The 11106-nt window shown below is 32.7% G+C and overlaps 3 protein-coding genes across 3 annotated transcripts in view; all 3 read right to left on the bottom strand.

Moving 5' to 3' along the window:
• Nucleotides 1–742, bottom strand: part of LOC110028413 (putative AP2/ERF and B3 domain-containing protein Os01g0140700) — a 1357-nt gene extending 615 nt beyond the window's left edge. The window contains exons 1-2 of the mRNA XM_020730245.1: nt 538–742; nt 4–420 (exon numbers count right to left, since the gene is read on the bottom strand). Of these exons, the coding sequence (XP_020585904.1) occupies nt 4–420; nt 538–539 (419 nt within the window). The 5' untranslated portion in view covers nt 540–742. The remainder of the gene's footprint in view (nt 1–3; nt 421–537) is intronic.
• A 1661-nt stretch (nt 743–2403) lies between these two features.
• Nucleotides 2404–3672, bottom strand: LOC110028462 (AP2/ERF and B3 domain-containing transcription factor At1g51120-like). Its single transcript, XM_020730316.1, has 2 exons — nt 3461–3672; nt 2404–3310 (listed from the first exon to the last, which is right to left on the bottom strand). Coding segments are annotated over exons 1-2 (828 nt in total). The 5' UTR covers nt 3463–3672; the 3' UTR covers nt 2404–2484.
• A 2074-nt stretch (nt 3673–5746) lies between these two features.
• On the bottom strand, nt 5747–7104 carry LOC110028463 (AP2/ERF and B3 domain-containing transcription factor At1g51120-like). The gene is made up of 2 exons (XM_020730317.1): nt 6867–7104; nt 5747–6740 (listed from the first exon to the last, which is right to left on the bottom strand). Coding segments are annotated over exons 1-2 (804 nt in total). The 5' UTR covers nt 6869–7104; the 3' UTR covers nt 5747–5938.
• Nucleotides 7105–11106: the final 4002 nt, after the last annotated feature.

Genomic DNA, 11106 nt, shown 5'->3' with positions numbered 1-11106 from the left:
AGCAGGAAATTACGAACAAAGTCGGTGCCGTAGAATTTGGTGGACGCGCTGTCATGGGCTCGGGCTGCTTCTATTTCAGACCCAAACTCACCAAGAAATAGACAGTCGTTACGGGCATGAATTTGAGCGGCCCAGTAACAGCCCGTTGTGTCGAGCATTACGCCTCTTAATCTTGCTGAGGAAGTGGCTTCGTCGGATTGCTGTCCCGAGTCCGCCGATCTGGATTGGGAGGGAGTTGATGGATTGATCAACTCCTCCTCTTCCTCCTCCTCCATCTCTTCGTTCTCATCATCCTCGTCCTCTTCCTCGTCGTCACTGTCCTCATCCTCATCCTCGTCCTCGTCCTCGTCCCCGACCTCATAGTCCTCGCCCTCATCCTCCTCCTCCTCGTTGTTCTCCTCGTCGTCGTCGGGAGGATTCCTGAAAAAAGAGCTTCTTTTATTGTTTCTTTTATACAAATGCAAATAAAGAAAAAAGAAATCTTTACATGCATATTTTCGAGCAACAGAGTGAGTGAGATTGTTTGCAGGGGCTTACATTGTTGGGGTTGAGGATTTTGATTAATGAAGTTTCGATTTGATGGAGAAATGGGAGGGATTGTATATTTGTGCATGACGGGCCAAAATGAGGGAGATGGAGAACTAAGGATCCAGCGGAACTATGAACAAATTATCTGAGGCTGTATTGCCGCCTCACTGTGGCGCGTGGCGGTACGGCCGAGAGATGCTTCCCGAGATTTATTTTTTTCGGGCTTACCGTTTTGGATGCAAGACTAAATAAAAAAATAATTGTTAAACATAATTAAAATTAGTGTATATAAATTTAACGATTGTTTTGTTTTTTTTTAAATATAATAAGTGTGAATAATTTCACTTATAACATCATATCCAAATCTTGAATAATTAAGAATCAAAGCTGAAATTTAATCAAACGAGTCGAGTTGTGAGCCAAAATTTTAGTTTGAATTTTTTTCTGAGCTGGCGCAAACTCTACTCAAAATCGGATTGTTAGCAGCCCTAGTGATGTTAGGGTTGTAAATTTAGTGAATTTAGCTCGAAGATTGTTTGGTTCAGATTGAAATAAATGAGTCAAGCTATGTATAAGGCAAAGTTTTTGATCGATTTTTTTTTTTGAACCGACCCAGCTCCGCTCAAAATCGGGTCTTTAACAGCCCAACTACTAAGTATGTCTAAAGAATTGGATCATTGTTTTTTCTAGTTGAAATTTTATAGAATTTAAAAAGCCAAAACAACGTACACATATATTTTAATAGATATATATTATAGTATCATATTGATTAAATTCATTTTTTTTTATAAATATACTGAAAATAATCAAACATGTAAGAGTACTATAGCTGATTCTTGAATTAGACTTTACGTGTTGATATTACATTTTGGAGGCTTGTAAATGGTTAAAATGAGGATTTCTTTCTTTTCTCAATCACTATTATAATAAGAAGTTCATACATTCAAAATGTACCAAGATAAAGATCTCACCAATTCACTTATATATTGTTCTTCTTGGATCTTCTATTTATTCTCTACCGTGGAGCCAAATAATCAAACATAAAAACACATTTGAATGATATCTATCATTTTTTGGCAAACTCTAAGCTTGAACATTGCTAGATCTCACATTAAAGGCTTTCAGGTATTAATATTTAGGAAGAATGGTTGGATTTAACTTCAGATATATTGTCTAGTTGCTTGGTCCACATGCTCATCCTTCTTGTTACTCATGTAAAAATATTACATGTGAAGTAGCAATGTTCAATTACATTTAGACATAATTTGTGTGATGTTCAGCTGTAATTAAATCTCTAGACTCAGAATGTAATATTCTCATCTTGGACCAAAGACCAGTAAGTTAGTGATGACACTTTTTTTTCTATTAATTATAAAAAATAGCCAGTGATTCTAATTTCTTAGTATTGTTTATGAAAATCGACTACAAATATGAGAGAGAAATATTATTGAATGTTACATAGGGCCCGTTTGCTTTGTTATATATATATATATATATTAATGCATCTGAAATATTTTGGAGCATTTGGTTTGATATAAAATACATATAGGAATTTATACTTTTGTGTTTGATTTGAGAAAAAAAATAAAATTAATATAAAGCATTTTCATCATCAATGTTGACCGGTGACAATATTAATCATTCTATGTACCCTTCTAAACATGGCAATATGAGACATACAATCAGAAAAATAGTCCTAGTCATAGCAGTTCAATAACATAAAATAGTTTCCAGAATAAATAAATGTTTATAAATAATGTTTGAAAAAAAAAAAAAACATCCCACAACTATCGTGTCTGCACTTTGCACGCATCATTAAAAAATTTATAATTACCGAGTACTAATTACATTATAAAATTAAATATTCAAGTTAATTCAAATAAAACATTAAACATAAGATTCTAGAAAAAGATTCTAAAATTTTTGAAGAGAAATAACTCAGTGAATGTATAGCAGTCAGTCATTCGCATGCATGTAAGCCTCACCGAGCCGCCATTGCTTATCAGTGTTTCTGACTCCCCGGATGATGTCAACCACATCCAGAATTTTTATAGGACACTTTTTCCAGTCCCTACATCGATAGAAGACAACAATGTCATCAACACAAAGCTGCATCTCATTCGCAAACATGTCCCAACCCGCAGTGAGCACGTAGCTGTGATTATTACTCCGATAACAATATTTAAATGCCCATTTCTGATTTCTCCTATCTTTAAACTCAAGCCATACTTCGACTGTTTTGGAATTCAACGGCGGAAAGTAAAATAAAGCTTGATAGGGTAAAACCAATACTTCCTTATTCTCCATGTCAGTCAAAATCAGCTCTTTATGAAACATTTCCTTAAAAAGGTTCCCAGGGATAGTGTCCAAAGCGGTAGGCCATGCAACAAAACCGCTATAGCTGAAGTTTGGGTGGTGAATCCAAACAAACTCAATGAACTTGGGTTCGTAAGAGCCATCCCGAATCATATCAATAACGGCTTCGTTGGTGTACATGCTCTGAAAATTGGGTTCATGAATGGTGACATTCGTTAAGAACAAGTTACGGAAGAAGTCACTGCCGCAGAGTTTTCTAGCCGCGCTATCGTAAGCTCGGGCCGCGGATATCTCAGACTTGAACGTTCCCAACAATTTAAGATAGTGATTATTGTAGATTTGAGCGCACCAAAGACCATTTTGCTGAGGAACTACACCATCATACCGCGATAGCAGAAGGGTAGATACTTGTTGCTCTCCCGGTGTCAATGGAATCTCATACGACGGGTCCTCGGGGGAAGAACTCCTGCAAAAAGAGCGTCCATTATCTTCATTTTTAATTTTACACAATATATCTTTCTTATGGAAGATGCCAATTTATTGTGATTATTATTAATTCTCTTTATGCATATTTTCAAGCTACGGAGGGTGAGTTAGAATGTTGGCAAGGACTTACATTGATTGAAGTTTGGGTTTTGAAGGATAAATGATGGAGATAAGTATCTGTGCATGGCAATCCAAATGCTCGGAGATAAATGAAGAGGAAAAGCCAGGTAAGTTATGGGCTCGAAATATGAAGAAATATCTACGAGGGAATATTGGTGAGAAAGATACACGTCGCAGTGCGGCAATGAGTTGGTTCCGCAGAATGAGTTTTTCTATCTTACCGTTTTGAATTCATTCCCTTCATAGGGTTTCTTTTGCGAAAAGATGTTTTATAATTACATACACAGCACACAAAATATTGTTATTTACAAATCTAACATCCTACTTTAGCCTTATTTTCTCAATTTCCTTGCGGATATAACTATACATCACCACCTTCTTCTCTTGCAAGCCTTAACTTAAAATTACAACAATAAAGTTTACTGATGAAATAAAATTTTGGTTGTAATTTCATGATGTAACATTAAATATGTGTTATATTAAAGTTTAGAATATGTTCTAAAGGTAGGCATATGATTTCTTAAACATCCTTGTGTTATTTCTTTGAACTATAGCTTTTGTCTAGATTTATATTTGATTTATGTATATTTTAAATCTACTTTAATTTTAACATAACCTATTTTAATTGATGTTTACTTATATTTGATCAAATTTTATATGTTTTTTTTTAACATTTTTTAATTTTTAATTTTATTTTTTTTCAAATAAATTTGTTAAATTAAATTTATTATTTGAATTAATCATTTCATAGATCCATAAAAAGTCTTAAAAAAGTGTTCATGTATATATATATTGGTTATATACAAATAAAGAGTAATTTATAGACATACTCACACATCTAGCCTCCAAAAGCTTAGATATATTTTTCTAACACGCGAAACATATTAACAACACAATTATTCATTCAATGTTATTATTCTTCGTTGAGGTTAGTTGTACGCTTTGAGCTTTGTCCAATTGGAAAAAGGACAGACTTGACCACAGAGCTATCATGGAATGAACTCGTGATACCTCAATCAATCCGAGACATCCTCTTGTTATTTGGGGATGCCTAAAGAGAGGAGTTTGGAATGAAAGTTCACACCTGCCAAACAAAAAGTAAAAGAAGAATAATAGGATTTAACTTCAGATATATTGCCTAGTTGCTTCGTTCACATGCTCGTCCTTCTTGTTACCCATGTAAAAATATTAAGTTTAAAGTCACGATATATAATTACATATGGACACAAAGTACAATAAGTCTTAAATTGTGTGATGTTCGGATGAAATTCTACCTCCGGACTCTGTATGTAATATTTTCAACTTGAAACAAAGGCCACTTAGTTAATGATGACAATTTCTTTGTATTATTTATAAAAAAATAACTAGTGATTCTAATTTCTTAGTACTGTTTTTGAAAAATTAGTAATATAAAAATCAAATAAAACTATGAGAAAGAAATATTATTGAATTAAATAATTGTAGGACATTGATATTAAAATTCAATTTCCATGAATAAATAATAGAATGCATGTTAATTTGGGTGTAGATTATAAAACTTTGTTCAAAGAGAATTATCATCATCAACGATAATTTGGATGTTATAAGAGAAATGCATATTAATATTTTATAATTTAGAATGCATCTGAAGTATTTTTGTTTTTTAACAAAGCAAAATATTTGAGCAAAGAAAAATATTATAAAAGAAATGAATCATAATTCTAATTTAATGCATCTGAAGTATTATGGAGTATTTGGTTTGATATAAAATACATATAGGAATTTATACTTTCAGGTTTGATTTGAGCAAAAAATAAAATTAATATAAAGCATTATCTTCATCAAAGATGAGCGGCAATAGTATTAATCATTCTATCTGCTCTTACAAACGAGAAAAAATTGCATACGTAAGGCGTACGTCAGGAGGTTATACAGAGGGTATTGGGGGTTATATCCACGCTATTTCTCATGTAACCTCCCTGTAACCTACCTGTAACATACATGTAACCTACAAATATATAAAAACAGAAGCGCGAAACTTATTTTTAGGTTACAGGTAAGTTATAAAGTAGTTACAAGAGGGTATAACGTGGATATAACCTCCCAATACCTTCTGAATAACCTCCCCAACGTACGCCGCGCTACGTACGTCTTACGTATGCAAATTTTTCTCCTTACAAAAAAGGAAATATGAGGCATACAATAAGGAAAATAGTCCTAGCCAAAACAGTTCACAATAACACAAAATAATTTCTAGAATAAATAAATGTTTATAAATAATAATTGGAAAAAAACAACCCATAACTATCGTGCTTGTACTTTGCACCCATCATAAAAAAGATTATAATTCTCGAGTACTAATTACATTATAAAATTAATCCTTCAAATTAATTCAGATAAAACCTAATTTTTTTTCTAAACAAAAAATTTTAGAAAAGGATTTCAATATCTTTGAAGAGAAATAACACACTGAATGTATAGCATTCAATCGTTTGGATGAATGCTAGCCTCAAGCGAGCCGCCATTGCTTATCACTATTTCTGACACCCCGGATGATGTCAACCATATAAAAAATTTTGGTAGGACATCTTCCCCAATCCCTAGATCTATAGAAGACAACAATATCATTAACACAAAGCTCCATTTCATTCGCAAACGTGTCCCAACCTGCAGTGAGTATGTAGCTATAATTATTACTCCGGCAACAACATTTAAAAGCCCATTTCCGATTCCTTTTATCTTTAAACTCAAGCCATGCTTCATCTGTTTTGGAATTCAATGTTTGAAAGTAAAATAAAGCTTGATAGGGTAAAACCAATTCTTCCTTATTCTCCATATCAGTTAAAATTAGCTCTTTATGAAACATTTCCTTAAAAAGGAACCCATGGAGGGTGTCCGAAGAAGTAGGCCATGCAACAAAGCCGCTATAGCGGAAGTTTGGGTGGTGAATCCAAACGAACTCAATGAACTTAGGTTCATAAGAGCCATCCCTAATCATATCAATGATGGCTTCTTTGGTGTGCAAGCTCTGAAAACTGGGTTCATGAATGGTGACATTCGTTAAAAGAAGGTTACGGAAGAAGTCACTACCGTAGAGTTTTCTGGCGGCACTATCGTAAGCTCGGGCTGCAGATATTTCGGACCCGAACGTTCCCAACAATATAAGATTATGATTATCGTAGATTTGAGCGACCCAGAGATTATTTGGCTGAAGAGCTACACCATCGTACCACGACAATAGCATGGTAGATACTTGTTGCTTTGCCTGTGCCAATGGAATTGCATACGGCGGGTTCTCGGGAGGAGAACACCTGCAAAAAGAGAATCCATTATCTTCATTTTAAATTTTACAATGTATCTTTCTCATGGAATATGCCAATTATATATCTATATATATATATATATATATAGTGATAGGATGTTTAGCAGAGACTTACATTGTTGGCGTTGAGGCTTTTGATTGAAGTTTGGGTTTTGATGGAGAAATGATGGGAATAATAATTTGTGCATGGCAATCCAAAAGTTAGGAGATAAAGGGGAAAAGCCAGCCAAATTCTGGGCTCGAAATATATGAAGAAATATATCTAAGGGGAAGTATCGGTGAGGAAGAAACTCAGATTAAGTTGGCAGTATTACCACTTCAATGTGGAGCGTGGCAGTGCGGCAGTGAGTTGGTTACGGAGGATGACTATTTCTATCTTATAAAAACAAAGTGACTGGTTCAAAGGAGTGCGTTGGAGATACTTTCTTAGCAATGCATGCGTGGAATGTTATCATTGGAAGGTTTGAAAAATGAGAAAATTTTATAAATCGACTACTTAATGATTTAATTAAAGTAAATAAATTTTTTTAAAAATATAGAAACAGCGACAATGCTTGAATACCTAAAATTCAAAAAAAAAAAAAAAAATCACAACTAATCCGGGGGATCGAAAAGAAACCTGCTGATGTCAACTGGATTCCGATCTCCCACGTTTACTGGTCGTTGGTGGCCATCTCTCTCTCTCTCTCTCTCTCATTTTTTATCTATTCATATATCTACTCACACACATTATATCTATCTATTAAAAAAAATCAATAGGCAATATTATATAATGTCAAAAAGAGGTATACAAAAGAAGGATTTCAGGATCCTCTATCCGGTATACAACTCACAAAAAAGCCTTCAAAAAAAGATACGTGTACCAAAAAAACAAAACAAAAAAAAAACAGTCACATATCCTATGCAGAATAAAATGCAAAAAAAAACAAGAAAGTAGATCTAATAGTCTTTTGTCCAATGTGCTTTTGTCTCAACAAAAGAATAGGATCATCATAATACAGGAAATAACAGTGAATACCAACACCAAAATGCGAGACCACCGTGAATAACACCATGAAAACACGGAAATAACAACACTACGCAGTATACAGAGAGACCAGAAAGTAAACTTGTTAATAACACCACCAACATACAAGACATAAAATATGATACAACCGCGAATAACATAACCAAAACGCAGGGTAGAGACTTCAATAACATTAACAAAATACAGAAAGACACCACCAGACGATAAGCATAGAGCTTCCAATAACACCATAAAATCTAGTTGCCTCCATGAAGCCCCAAGGAAGGATATAATTGCATGTAACAAAGAAACCAAACAAAGTGGCAGGAAGAAGCACTACTATAGTTATAATACCATAGCAAACCAAATGAATGTCCAAGAGAAAAGCATTCCATGCTCCCAACGATTTTGTGGTATTTCAAACAGAGCACACAAAATATTGTTATTTATAAATCTGACATCCACTTTCACCCTTTTTTTAAATTCTCACTGAAATATCAAAATTCAGGATATATATTATTTAAGGCTTTGTGTAGCTTTATACAACGTTGTTTTTTATTTTTCTATTTTTTTATTAAAATTGTTTTTTATTTTAATATAATTATTAATTACTTGATCTATAAAATTTCCCCATTTTCTAATTTGCAGGAGCAAAATAAATCAATCAAAAAATAATTTTAAGCATAATTTAATATACAAGGAATTTAAAATTAAATTCTTTATTGTAATCTTTAAAATATTTTTCAACTAATTAGCTAGCAATAGCTGCATGTTGGGATCATTCTGAGTTTGGAAAAAAAAATATTGTGTTCAGAGTCTGGATGCAAAGAGACGTCGTGAAAATGAACGTGATCCAGACGGAGTGAAAGAGAAAATAATTTTTGAATGCCCGTTAGATGAAGCTTCTCAAGGCGATTTGTGGACTCAAGGCGAAGCTTCTCAACCCATCCAATTGAAATCTCACCTCTTGGACAAGTGTATAGCTTGAAAACTCCTATTTTGACCTTGTTGGGTTCTTTATGAAGAGACTGAACAATCCATGTCCACTTAGCCATATAGATATATTCGCCTCACTTAGTTGAAGCTATAAGAACAAACCCCATGCTATTTAGTTAATTATCGAGAGAGATCTTAGCGTTTGAGTATGGACGGTTCTCGGCTTAGAGCTCATATTGGGCGATGAATAGATGTCGTCCATTCGCGTGTATTTGAAATGAACGGCGTGGATTGGGTCGGATGAAAGAATGGAGTGTGAACAACAGACTAATGAGGCGGCCGACGTGAAAAGCATAGCGAATGGGAGCTCGCTGCATGGGGATTCGACGGGTCCGATGAGTCAGCCAACAACTAAGTGGTTAAGTAGATAAATAGGATATCTTCTAATTTAAATAATTACATAAATTTTAAAAAATATATCTTGGTGTTGAAAAATCCTAAAAATTAAATAAAAATACACCTGTGTTCAGCGAATAAGGGAGAATATTATGGACCAAAATTTAAAAATATTTATTTAATATTTAGTGGTTAATTAATTAAATACCCCATAACGTAATTAAATAATAAAAAGTCAAATATTATCACCATGGCATGAAATTTTGTGGGCTTGCTTCTCATGTGATTAGGTAGGTCCTCTGATCGAAATAAACGAGTCAAGCTACGTCCAAGTCAAATTTATTGATCGATTTTTTTTAATCGACCTCAACTCAGCTCAAAATCAAATCTTTAACAACCCAGCTACTAAGCATATCTAAAGAATCAAATCATTTTTTTAGTTGAAATTTTATAAAATTTAAATAGCCAAAACAACTTACACATATTTTAATAGATATATATATATTGTAGTATCATATTGATCAAATTCATTGTTATATAAATATACTAAAAGTAATCAAACATTTAAGAGTACCATAGTTGATTCTTGAATTGGACTTTACATGTAGATATTCCTTTAAGGAGGCTTGTAAGTGGAAAAGAATGATTATAATAAGGATTTCTTTCTTTTCTCAACACTATTATAATAAAAAGTTAATACATTTCAAAATGTACCAAGATAAAGATCTCACCAATTCACTTATATATTGTCCTTCTTGGATCATCTATTTATTCTCTATTGTGGACCCAAGTAATCTAACATAAAAACTCATTTGAATGCATCTATCCATTTTTGGGAAGATCTAAGCTTGAACATTGCTCGAGCTCACATTAATGGCTTTTACGTATTAATATTTAGGAAGGATAAGCACCTTCGACATTTTGAGAATTAAAAAGAAGATAGAAATAGTGGTAAACATTGTATGCTTTTATTTGACCTAGATTCTACACCATTCAAAAATTATAATCTTGATTTGACATTTATAGTTAGCTGAAGTCCTATACATCACCGCCCTATTCTCTTGTAAGCCTTAACTTAAAATTACAACTATAAAGTTTACTAATGAAATAAAATTTTGGTTGTAAATTTATCATGTAATTTTAAATACATTTTATAGTCAAGTTTAGAATATATTCTAAAGGTAGACATATGATTTCTTAAACATCTTTGCATTATTTCTATGAACTATAGCTTTTGTCTAGATTTATATTTGATTTATGTATATTTTAGATCTACTTTGATTTTAAAATAATCCATTTTAATTAATGTTTACTCATCTTTGATCAAATTTTTAATATTTTATTAATTTATTAATTTGTAAGTATAATCATTTTTAAATAAATTAGTTAAATTAAATTTATTATTTGAATTAATCATTTCATAGGACCATACAAAGTCTACTCTAGTAAATTGATTTAATTAAAAATGTGTTCATGTATATGCATATTGGTTACATAAAAAGAAAGAGCAATTTATAGACATCGACCGGAAGCATATCAATTTACATATCAAGCCTCCAAAAGTTTATATTTATATTTCTAACACTCAAAACTAATTAACAACATAATTATTCATTCAATGTTATTGATTCTTCATTGAGGTTAATTGTACGCTTTGAGCTTTGTCCAATTGTAAAAAGAACAGACTTGACTACATAGAGCTATCATGGAATGAACTCGTAGAACCTCAATCTATCCGAGACATCCTCTTGTCAGTTGGGGATGCCTAAAGAGATGGAGTTTGGAATGAAAGTTCAAACATGCCAAACAAAAAATAACGAAAAATAATGGGAATTAACTTGAGATATATTGTCTAGTCTCTTCGTCCACACGCTCATTTAAAAATATTACTTGTGAAGTCGGGATATATAATTACACTAGGACACAAAGTATAATAAGTCATAAACTGTGATGTTCATATGTCAATTAGGACAAACCAGTTAAGTGGTGATGATAATTTCCTTATATTATATATATA

The sequence above is a fragment of the Phalaenopsis equestris genome, unplaced genomic scaffold (assembly GCF_001263595.1).
Source record: "Phalaenopsis equestris unplaced genomic scaffold, ASM126359v1 Scaffold000511, whole genome shotgun sequence".
NCBI lineage: Eukaryota > Viridiplantae > Streptophyta > Magnoliopsida > Asparagales > Orchidaceae > Phalaenopsis > Phalaenopsis equestris.
The sequence above is the reverse complement of the archived record's forward strand: the minus strand, read 5'-3'. Positions and strand labels throughout refer to the sequence as shown.